A 12290-nucleotide genomic window follows, 5' to 3' on the forward strand; every position below is an offset into this window, starting at 1 on the left:
GAAGCAACCGAAGACTTGCGTGCTGGGGGCAAGGCAACCGGAGACCTGCGTGCTGGGGGCGAGGCAACCGGAGACCTGCGTGCTGGGGGCGAGGCAACCGGAGACCTGCGTGCTGGGGGCGAGGCAACCGGAGACCTGCGTGCTGCGGGCGAGGCAACCGAAGACTTGCGTGCTGCGGGCGAGGCAACCGGAGACCTGCGTGCTGGGGGCGAGGCAACCGGAGACCTGCGTGCTGGGGGCGAGGCAGCATTCTTAGATGAAATATTCTCATGCTGAACCCTTTCAGGGAAACTCTGCAGAGAAAGAAGAGGGTTTTTTAAAAAAAGTTAATACAAAGAACTTCTAATGAGATATCAAATGTGCCATAGCACATAAGCAGAACTTAAGCTGAGAAGACCTGAATCTAGTGTACCACTTAGGTTTACAACTCTATCATACTGCAGTGGTTGAATGGATAAAATGTTCTCTATGTTGTCCTGAGATCCTTAGAGGAAGTACAGGATAGCAATTTGATGTATAAATATCCACTTACAGACTTCAGTAGTTGCCCAGGAACTAAGTAGTTGTACCTGGTACTTCATTCAAGTGCATTTCCTTACTATAACATTTGTACAAACTTTTAGACTTGGCAGCCAGTTTATAATAAGAAGCCATCCCCGTGGCAGCCATTTTGTGATTAGCAAGAACAGCACTTTCTCCAAATTTAAGAAGTGCTCACTGGTTCAAAGTTTGGTGACCTCTGGCCTAACTTTTATCAACTCCAGTTAGTAGAGCCAGTGGTTAAGGATGATGAGACCTATAATCCACCAACATCTGGAAGGCCAGACACATGAAGAGGCCTAGAAAGAAACCACACAGGCACACATCATGTCCTAGCCCAGAGATAAGGAACCTTTTTGGATCCATGGGGCAGTCTAGCAGGCCAAATTTTACAAGTGTGTGGGGCAATCCTCCTGCTGAAATGATAAATGTCAAGGGATTTGGTGCTCTGAAACCCCAAAGTTAGGGCTTCAAAGCACTAGCAGGCAGCAAGGCACTGTTAAAAGCAACGTGTTTTTCCATGTCATTTCAATAGCTGTTTCTTTGTAAATCCAGTTGCTGAAATGAAAGGAGGGAAACGACACCTGTCAGGGAACTGTCAGAGCCCAGCAGGGTGGTGGAAGGGCTCTGCGAGGCTGAAGGTTCCCAACACCACTGGAGCAGCAGGGAGACATCCTGCAGGAGCGACAGGCAGGAAGAGAGCTCCATGGGGAAGGGGCTGTGGGATGCTCCAGTTTCCCAACACCGACCAAGCGGCTCAGAGGAGGAAGGGGCTATGGCAGTTCCGTCGCCCCAATTGCGTAGAGGGGTGAAACGCAGGGATGAGAGGAGGAGACTTGGGGTGCCCAAGTTCTTCTGTTGGGGGCGCTCCCGAAAAGTGCCACTTCCGGGATCTGAGAGTGACTAAGACGGTAATGGACTTTTGAGCTCTGCAATGTATATAGTTGTACAATAAATCCTGTAAATAAGAGGATCCGGAGTCAGGACTCTTTACTCGCGAGAAGCCACTACAGAAACCTTACAACACCTGAACCAAGTAGGAACACCTTTGCTTTGCATCAGCCACTGGGTTCCTGCTTTGTGCACTACTTCAAAGGCTCCCAACAACCAGCTGATTGTTGGGTGTTTTGGAAGTGACTCAAGCCAGTTTGGCCAACTGCTGCCCTCACCTGCATGATATCAGGTAACTCCCTTGTGGGCCAATGGGGAAGCCAGTCAAGCCAAGATTGGCCTGCAAGCCAGAGGTTCCTCACACCTCTCCTAGCCTTTCTCCTTAAGTGAGAGCTTTACTCCCTCTTTTTTAAAGGGCACTGTCAAGCCAAAATTAAGAACCTTTTTCAGTGAGAATGGACTGCATTCATTCAAGTAGACATCTTTTCTGCTCATTTCTTTTAAATAAGATAAAACACTTATCTTTGAGAGGCCTTCCTCAAACGAAGCAGAGGACAGCACACAACATGATAAAATGAAATACAATCACAACAACTAAATAGAAAAACAACTCTAACAGAACAGTAGCATCAAACTACTTGCTCCAACCCATGATGGAGTCATGTTGTCCCTTGCTGCAATTTTATTTATTTTTACTCATAATCCAACTTTTAATAAAAATGCCAGTTCTCAAAAGAGTTATTGTACAGCAGGTGGAAACAAGGGAGTGGGGCTAGACCTCACTCATCCCATGGTGGAAACAAGTCTTCCCTTGCTAGCATTTGTTAGGCAGCAAGACCTCTGAGGCAAATGGTCAAGCAACTGGAACTTGCTCAACCCACACTGGAAATAATATTTAAGGGTCTGGTGACTTCCGTTTCAGTGTATCTGAAGACGTGTGCATGCACACGAAAGCTCATACCAAGAACAAACTTAGTTGGTCTCTAAGGTGCTACTGGAAAGAATTTTTTATTTTGTTTTGTTTTGGAAATAATATGTCCCTGTATTCAAGATCATAAATCTCTAAACCTGTCTCAAGGACACTTCATTTACCCTGACAACTCCTGAATTAAGAATAAATTTTAGGCAGGGATCCTACACCTACTTATTTGTAAGCCCCATTGAAAGGAATGGATAATATTCAATTATATTGTGGCATTAGAACAAATTTACTCTCAAGGGGGCCTTCTTCCCTGCACCCCAGCTCTCATGTGTTCACCAATCCTGCTTCAAAGTGTTTGGACCCTCTGGAGATTTGGTGGTGGCTGGGGGGAGGGCATACAGAGCAACAGGGGAAGGAATTTTCTCACACAATGTTGGATTTCACCCAATGGGACTTATACCTAAGTATGCATGTACAGGATTGTTAGAAACACACACACACACACACACACTAGCACTGGAAGAATGAGGAGCAGAAGACTTGATCTGGGCATTTTGAGGTATTTCAATACAGAAAATTATTTACCTTGATTCGAGATTGTCTAAATTCCAAAGCCTTTTTCAAAACCGCTCGAGGCGAGTTTCCAAATGGCAAGCTCAGTCGTGCTGGAGTTGCACCTCTTTTAAGTGGTGAGTTTGGAGGTAAGCGTTTATCAAACAGTTCAGGACTCAAGTGCCCACCAAAGGACACCCTCCTTCTCTTTCCAAGAGGCTGAATTAATATGTCAGGATCTTCGTCATTCTGCTTTTTAGGCGATTTCTTAACTTCTACAAAAGCACAAAACATATCAAATTCAATATACCAACTTACAAAGCTAACCAGAGGGTTGATTCATTTTTAGATTATTTTATCTAAAAGAAAGACAAAAGAAAATTATTCTGAATTCCAACATAAATATTTAGCTCCAAACACAAAGGGAGTAAAAGGTAAAAGTAAAGGACCCCTGGACAGTTAAGTTTAGTTGACTTCAACTATGGGGCATGACGCTCATCTCCGCTTTCATGCCAAGGGGGCTAGCGTTTGTCTGCAGAAAGCTTTTCCAGGTCATGTGGCCAGCATGACTAAACCACTTCTGGTGTAATGGTACACCATGATGGAAGCCAGAGCGCATGGAAACGCCATTTACCTGCCCATTGCAGCAGTAACTTTTTATCTACTCGCGCTTGTATGCTTTTGAACTGCTAGGTTGGCAGGAGCTGGGATAGAGTAATGGGAGCTCACCCCGTCGCACTGATTCGAACTGCTGACCTCATGATCGGCAAGAGGTTCAGTGGTTTCAGAATGTAAAGGTAGGCTGTTGTTGATTTTTGTTTACCATGTTAAATAAGCGGGATTACTTGATAGCAGGGATAGACTGATTAATGAAATCTATTGGATTTGTCCAAAAAACATGTAAAAAGATAAGAGTTTTCAAATTGCCTTGGTTTTGGGGGTATTTTGTACCTTTACGTGCAATCATGATGCTTTAGGTTATGTGAAATACTTTTAAAGTGTGAAATACTTTAAGCTGACATGGAACTTGCTGCTGGCAACAAATATTCTTATTGGAACCAAATGGAGAATGAGGTATCCTATTCAAACCTGTAGTTGGCTAAAATAAGGAGCATCACAGAAACTGATATAATGACCAAGAAGATAGTTAAGTGATGAAAAAGATTTCCCCCCTGAGAATTGGTTACTACATACTGAGAGTGTCAGTATAATTTGAATATTGTTTATTGTTAATTCATTGTTTTCTGGAGTGATAACTAAAATTTCCTCTTTTATGTATTTGCACCAATTCAAGAGCACTGGAGATTTTTTTCTGTGCATACAAAAACCTGTCACAAAAGATTGCAGGTCTTTTGGACCCCCGATTAACTTTTAGTCTAGGGGGTTATTTCTGTTCCAAGTTTGCTTTGCCCTAACAGAAGACTTAACATACTCAGTTAAAATCTGCAATACTGATTTCATATTTGTAATGTTCTATTGGGTTATATTGAAACTCCTTCTACTGCACCCCAATATTTCACTTAGGCATTTGTTTATGTTTTGCTTTCTCTTTTCTTAACACGGTCAGGTCACATATTCCAAATAGTTTTTGTGTTAAACTATTTTGGAATGCGATACCAACAGAAGCCCATTTTTTCTTTTAAACCATAGTCACTTTGAAGTAAATCACCCCCCCAAGTATACCCTTAAAGAGATCTCTTGGACCTAAATACAAGACTGATAGTGTCAGAAGAGTGTATGATGACACTTCAGTATCAAAACAGTAAGGATACTTTCTGTTAAAGTAAGATTTTAAAAACAGAACTAGTAAAAGATAAAAACTGAGAAAAATCTGTTGGGATTCTTTTCAGTACACTGTACTTTTCTTAATTGTAGTAACCAAATTCCTTTGGTATTCATACAAGTTTTATAAATAGAATAACTAACAGACTTCAAATAGTTGCATAAAGAGAGCAAAATTATAAGTTCAAGAAAAAGTCATGGCAAATTTCTGAAACAATCTCAAAATGATAGTCTTAGGCTTGTATGGCAAGTATTTACCTGACTTTCTTTTCACACTAAATGCGCTTGTCACATTCAGTTCTGAAGCAGTCTCACCCTCTGGTACATTGCTTTCATGACCTGGTATATAGTTTTTATTATCAAAATTCTGCTTGTGGGCCTCCATCGTTGGTTCTTTTATTTTATCCTCCTCCTCCTGGAGCCAGTTTCCCTCTTTTTCAGGTGACTGGTTAGGTGTGCACATGCAACCAGTTTCAGAAGTATCTACAGGAACTTCTAATGACTCCTCTGAATTGATATGCACCTGCTCTGTAGAAAAATGTCCATTTAAAAATTCTTCATTTTGCTTAATGCTCCTTCGGGGGCTTTTACTGTTACGACAGTGAAATGAATTGGCAATGGTTACAGAGTTTCTATCTTTTGGTGTGTTGTTCATACAAATCTCATTTGTTGCTTTCAGAGTTTGCATTGGTTCTATAGCCAGCACTTCATTCTTGCCTTTTATTTTAAAAAACTTTTCTGTCAAGGCAACAAAATTGGGCTCCGCTGGACTAACATTCATTGAGCACTCTTCAATTTCAGAAGAGGTTTCTGTGGAATTCTTCAATTCAATCAATGAATTTACCTGCTGCATTCTAGATTTTGAAGAACGTCTGGATTTTGAAGAACGTCTATTAGACTTTGGTATGGACAAAATGCTTTCAACCGATCTGCAAGTATCTGTTAAGTTAGCTTTGATTTCCACACCAGCTGTCTTTGTTGGCTCTTCTGACTTTTCAGGGTGCCCTGCTCTATCTGCATATTCCAATGCTACTATGGAACATGATTCATGGAAATACTTTGCACTTTGTCTACTTGCTGTTAAAACTGTATCATTACTTGCATTTTTAGTCACTTCAGTTCTATCTAGTTCATTCTCTTCTGCATTCTGGAAATTTAACTGATTGGTGCCTTCACTTTCTTGCTTCTGTTCTGCAGCATAACCTTGAAGACCCGAAGATGATCTTCTGGATCTGTTCCTTTCAACAGATATTAGATTTGGTATCATACTGTTTATTTCTTGACTTTTAATATAACGAGAATGTTCAACTTCATTCCTAATTACACCTTCAGTCTTCTTAGTCTGACCAGTTTCAGATATCCTGTGTGGTATCCGAGATGCAGCTTCTTCCAAGGTATCATTACCATATTTTCTGGCTAAGTGTTCTTCTTTTGACTGCACAAAGGTTTCATTGCTAACATCTTTCTCTGTATCATGTTCGTGCTTCATTAATTCATAAAGTTTGCTAAAAGGAGACATTTCGTTTTTCCTTTCTGAACTGAAGGTTTTATATGTAGATTGGGGTGTGCCATACTGTCCAGTAATAAAATCTTGAGTTTTTGTCTCATCACTTTTATTAGTATTCCGATTTTCCCAGTCAAGTTTCTTTTCTATGAAGAGATTTTTTAAAAAATACATTTTTAAACAATGGGTTTTTTAAGTGTTTCTATTTTTGCTATAATGCTTAAGTTAGATGAAACAGTGTTACCAAATTCTAGTCAGTTAAAATTCTGATCATAGGGCAAATATATTTTTAAGGAATTAAGTAAAATCAACAACAGCTGCTTCTACATAGAAAATAAGATTAACATAAAGGTCCTCTACAGCTCAGACTTCACAAATGCACTCATATGAAGCTACTTTGCAACCGATACTGAGAATAGCATGCCCATAGTGAATGGACTCTAAAACATATCCATGTATGCAATAGCGTGTGTTTGTGTATAGAAAAGTACACTGACAAACATCAGCATAATCTGTAATATAAATTTAAGATTTATCCACTTGTGAACTCTAATCATAATTCAGAGCAAACAAAAAAAGTGGCCATCTGAATATCAGTTCCCACTTCTTCTCTTTTGCCATGCCTGGAGCAGCTGGCAATACAACCTGCACTGGAACTGGCAGGAAATAGAACTGGAAGGTGTTTTTTCAGCCTACAAGGTGTATTTTCTAAAATATTTTGTTTCCTGCCGCTGGAGAAATGGGTGGAGACAACCCATATCAAGGATCATATTCATCCTTACAGGAGAAACTAATTCACCAAATCTTGCTTCATTTGCTCCCTCCTACAGCAAAATCCCAGTAAATGCTTTGATTTCAACTACTACGTATCTGTTTATGTAGCTATACATTTTCTTGCCAATCAAGGCCTAACAGTGGTAAATAAGCTGAAATAACTACCAACCAGAAATCTGAGGACTTTTAGATTCTGAATTCCGATGGTGCAACAACTCCTCCTGTTCTTCCTGCTGAACATGAAGAACCTGTAAATTTGTACACAATGTATCAGAGCAATGAATGTTTTATTTGTTTTAGAAGTTCACAAAATTGTGCCTATGGAAAGTATCAATTGGTTTCTTTTTGAAGTAAATATTTATATGGTATTGAATAATTTAACTCAGTAGATTTCACTAGAACCCACCACATCTAACCTAGTTCAATTTATTCTTAAGAAAAAGCTTCAGCTGTTTATTTATCTTCACCCCCTAAACTAGGAGTAACAACTATCTTGAAAATAATCTATCATCTTTGAATACAGTTGTTCTTGCATAATCATTAAAAATATGATATGAAAATATACTGTGAAAAGAATGCTTCCCAAACATCTATTAAAAACATACATTCTCAGTAATATATTACTTTAGAGAGAAGAGTGCTGGCATTAAAACGTTTCTGTGAATACAGTTGCCATCCATACATAAAAAAGGGAGCCATCTGCAGGTAAAAAACCCACTTAAGGAGATTGTGAATATGGAAACCTATAGTAACACATTTCATTCAGTTCACCAAAATGCAAAGGTGTATTTCATTATTTTCATGAAGTTACCTGTAATGTTTCATTCTCTTGAGACCTGGAACTCCTCTTCCGTGGAAGTAATGAAGGTGGATATTCAAACCTGTTTAAAGGTATTAGGTAGGCTTAATACTGATATGTTTATCCCACTGATGAGCTAAATACTATGGCTGCAAACCAGTTGTTGAAAACTCTTTGGGCTAGATAATGCAAAGAAAGCACCAGCCTTAACAGCCATAGAGCCAAACAAGAAGTGTAAGTAGCAACAAAGTGAGAAGCAGTCAGGGAGGTGAATAAAGGAGATGAGTTCTGGGATCAGGCTTGGCTATGGGACAGAGTCAGTTTTGGCAGCGTGGGACCTGACCTTTACAGAGAGCAGGACAATGGGACTGTGACCTTGCTCCTGCTTCTTGACTCTTGTGCAGATTTCAATACCATTTCCCGTAGTATCCTCCTGAACTGACTCAGTGGAATGGACACTGGTATCACTGTGTTACTGTGGTTCCATTCCTGCAGAGTCCTGAGAACAGCACTGGGAGAGTGCTTTATGAATCTCTGACAGTTATGTTATGGAATACCCCTGGGTACAACTGTATCCCCCAGTGCTATTTAAAATCTATACAAAGCCACCAGAAGCCACATGGAACCTGGACCAGTGCCCGGACACAGTGGTGGGACAGATGAGGGAAAGTAAGCTGAGGCTGAATCCTGCCAAGGTGGAGGCACTGTGGGTGTCTGGATCCCATGTGCAATAAACTGATCAATTACTTGCCATGGATGGGGTTGCACTTCGCCTGAATTAGCTGGTATGCAATCTGGGGGTGCCTTTGGATCCAGCTTTGTCAATGGAGGTCCAGGTAACCTCAGCAGCTAAAAACACCTTCTACCAGGTCCAGCTGCTATTATATGTCTGTTGCTGTACCAAGAGAGCTTCACCACAGTAGTTCATGCATTAATGATTTCAAAGCTGGATTACTGCAATGCACTGTATGTAAGTAAGCTTCACTTTTACTGACCTAGAAACTAGTTAATGCAGAATGCTGCAATACAGTTGCTGAAATGATTGGGATCCTGTCAACATATAACACCTCTGCTCAGATATCTACACTGGCTGCCAGTTTGTTACCGGGCTAAGTTCATGGTGTCACTATTAGTATACAAACCCTTAACAGCTTTGGACCACTTTACCTGTGGCATCACTTTACCACATATATTCCTCATCAACCACTTCAATCGGCAGAACTAACATAGCACAACATAATACTCATTCAGCAATTACAAAAACATAATTTTTTGGTATTGCAGCACCTACACTTTGTAACTCTCTACCTAGCCAGTGTGGTGTAGTGGTTAAGAGCAGTAGACTCGTAATCTGGTGAACCAGATTCGCTTCCCCGCCCCTCCACATGCAGCTGCTGGGTGACGTTGGGCCAGTCACACTTTTCTGAAGTCTCTCAGCCTCACTCACCTCACAGAGTGTTTGTTGTGGGGGAGAAAGGGAAAGGAGAATGTTAGCTGCTTTGAGACTCCTTCGAGTAGTGATAAAGCGGGATATCAAATCCAAACCTCTTCTTCTTCTACTAATATCAGATAGGAGTATTTTCAATGCCTGATTAAAACATGTTTAGGCTAGCCTACGCAGACAAGTTGAATGATGCAATGCCTTGTGATCTCCCTTTGTTTACTGGTGGTTTTAATTATCTTTTTGAATGCTTTTAAATACCTGTTTTTAACTGTCTTGTATTGATAATTTTAATGTTTTAATTCTTTTTTGTAACCACTTAGAGGCTTTACTACAATCAAGCAGTATATAAAAGTTGTGAAATACAGGTGGCGGCTGTTTTGCACACGTCCAATTGATGTGTGGCCATCCATGCATGCCATTTTCTGACCCAGAAGGGGATGGAATGGGCTTACACACAATATGAGCCAAAATGCAACCCCTGCACAAAGGAGTTGCCTGAACATAAAATAAACTCATTAAAAATTCCAGTGACTTGACCCAACCTAGGCAACAAGACAAGTCAGTAATTTTATTTAAGTAGATCCATAGCTGTGTATAGCATTGTTACTTACCTGAAAGAACGGTCAATAATAGTGAATACATCTCCATGCTTTAAGTATGTAGGCTGCTGAAAAATATTTCCATTGAGTTCTGTTGGGTTTGCAGGACTTAAATTAAACAAAGTTGCCTAAAAATAGATTTAAAAATATTCAGCTCAGTCAATTAAGAAAAGTCCAAGAGACACACAATAAACCAATACAAAAAAATAAGAATGCATACCTCCTTATTTTCATTGACTTCGATTTTACAATGTTCTTTGGAAACCTGAGGGAGCTGAATTCTGATGTCACACTCTCTTTTCCTTTAAATATAATCATGCAGTTTTCAGATTAACATTTGTATATTATGCAGAGATAAAGGTTTTTTTTTAATGCCACAATGCTACTATTTAAATATTAGAAAAATAATAAAGACAAACTATGTACTATTATTAAAACCGAACTTGTTTTAACTGAAAAAAACAGTAATGTTTACTGTTGGCATTCCATAAACCAGAGATGGCTAATCAATTCAGGGTCTAGAGCCACACTGGTCCAGGGTGAACTGTGGTATCTGCATGCCAAAGCAAGCATGCCCAAAGTGCAAACGTGTCCATGGCTGGAATTGCAGTTCACAAGCTGCCATCAAAAAACTTTTATATTCTATCAACACTACTTAAAATCCTTTTTTGATAAGCTATTAGTACGTATTATTATTATTCTGTAAAATATAAATATATATGTAAGAAAGGGTACATTTTATGAATCAGAGCAGGGGACCCGTAGAACTAGTCGATGAAGAAATAGTATTTTTTAAATGGACAAATTGGAAGGTTGTGAGGGGAGGGCACAAAAAACTTTCTGGGGAACTATATATGGCTCACAGGCTATGGGTTGGCCACCTCTGCCATAAACCTTCCCCTGCCTTCATTAAATATGCACTTGGCCATTGATACCTATTCACGTATACTTGGAGAAAAGATACTCTAAACCAGGGCAACACCTGCACCCAATAAAACCCTCCAAAGATATGAAATGATAAACATAGATGTTGTCAATATCGCTTGCTTATGTAAAACAGCAAGGTTGAATAACTACTGGAGTTAGTGAAGTTCAACCTTTCAGAGCAGGTTGTGCACTTGAGTTGAAAAAGAGCTCTCTCTATTGACATTTATGTACGGTCAACTTGAAGCAGACAATCCCGAGACATTAATTTGAGAACAGCAGAGATGCTTATATCTCCAATAGCAAGTGAATGTTGCTCCTCTCATTTGACCCACTGAAAGCATGCTATTAACAACTTTTGCCCACAATAATCTTATAGCTTCACTTGTGTTTCAAAACTGTGAAGAAAAATTAAATTTAAATCCAAAAGTGAAGACAATTTCCTATCTACTAGCTCTAAAAAAGGTCCAATTTACACCAGTGTGCAAACCTAAAATGTGCACACTGATGCAGGGCTTAGGCATGTTGACAATTTAATTGACATCTTAAGTTTTGCTATTTTAAAGTGCAAGCAGGCACACACACATCCCCAGAAGGGGCACAAAAAGGGGCAAAAACAGCCCTTAAAGAGCGAAAACAGCAAAAATGATGTCTAGCCTTTGCAAATGCAGCCCCAGGAGCCTTTTATGCCTGTGGAGAGTTGAAAGTTTAAGAAAGTAGATTTGGAAAGTGATTGTAGAGTTTGGTGTATTTTTGGCTTTTTTTCAAGTGTTTCTAGAGGTTTAACGGCTTTTTCTAGAGGTTTGCAGGCTTTTTCAATGGTGCCCCAATATACATGATTTCACTTAAATATGTGGTGCCTTGGAACGTAACCTCCATGTAAATGGGGGTTTCCTGTAGCAAAGATTTTACTGTTTCAACACTGCTGCTGTTGCTGCTGCTGTGAGTGTCTGGGAAAACCTCTCCCTCCTCCGGCCAACTCCATCGGGCCTAGGAGGCGGGCCTACACTCAACCGCCACAGCTTAAGAGGCTCCAGAGAAGCCTCCGGAACACTGCTGCTGTGAGTGTCTGGGAAGACCGCTCTCTCCTCCGGCCAACTCCATCGGGCCTAGGAGGCGGGCCTACACTCACCAACACAGCTTAAGAGGCGCCGAGAAGGGCAGCCTCGGCTCTTGCTCTGTAAATTACTATTGTTTGTATAATGTATTTTACATTGTAATGTAGCCAAAGCAAATTCCAAGTATATTGAAAAATGTACTTGGCCAATAAATTATTATTCTATTCACTTTGTGAAAAGAACAGTTCATACAATTAAATTCCAACATTCAAAAGCTGTATTTCAAAAGACCTTCCAATAAAGATAAGTCTTACCTTCCAAACAAACAAGAATTCCTAGTCAGCGGAAAATGAGTTCCATCAGTCCCATTCTTTTTCATAACAACAATTTTCCCAAAAAGTGGCATTTTCTCATCTGTAATTCCTACCTGCACAGATTGAATATTGAGAACTCAATAAAACTTTACTTAATTACAATATGATGAGCACCTTTCTATTAAGA

The 12290-nt window shown here is 40.0% G+C and overlaps 1 protein-coding gene across 1 annotated transcript in view; it reads right to left on the reverse strand.

Moving 5' to 3' along the window:
- The window catches only part of MKI67 (marker of proliferation Ki-67), a 35347-nt gene that overhangs the window by 19027 nt on the left and 4030 nt on the right, over positions 1-12290 (reverse strand). The window contains exons 2-9 of the mRNA XM_033149407.1: positions 12104-12216; positions 10028-10109; positions 9820-9935; positions 7777-7846; positions 7135-7213; positions 4946-6337; positions 2939-3180; positions 68-293 (exon numbers count right to left, since the gene is read on the reverse strand). Of these exons, the coding sequence (XP_033005298.1) occupies positions 68-293; positions 2939-3180; positions 4946-6337; positions 7135-7213; positions 7777-7846; positions 9820-9935; positions 10028-10109; positions 12104-12195 (2299 nt within the window). The 5' untranslated portion in view covers positions 12196-12216. The remainder of the gene's footprint in view (positions 1-67; positions 294-2938; positions 3181-4945; positions 6338-7134; positions 7214-7776; positions 7847-9819; positions 9936-10027; positions 10110-12103; positions 12217-12290) is intronic.

The sequence above is a fragment of the Lacerta agilis genome, chromosome 5 (genome assembly GCF_009819535.1).
Source record: "Lacerta agilis isolate rLacAgi1 chromosome 5, rLacAgi1.pri, whole genome shotgun sequence".
Classification (NCBI taxonomy): domain Eukaryota; kingdom Metazoa; phylum Chordata; class Lepidosauria; order Squamata; family Lacertidae; genus Lacerta; species Lacerta agilis.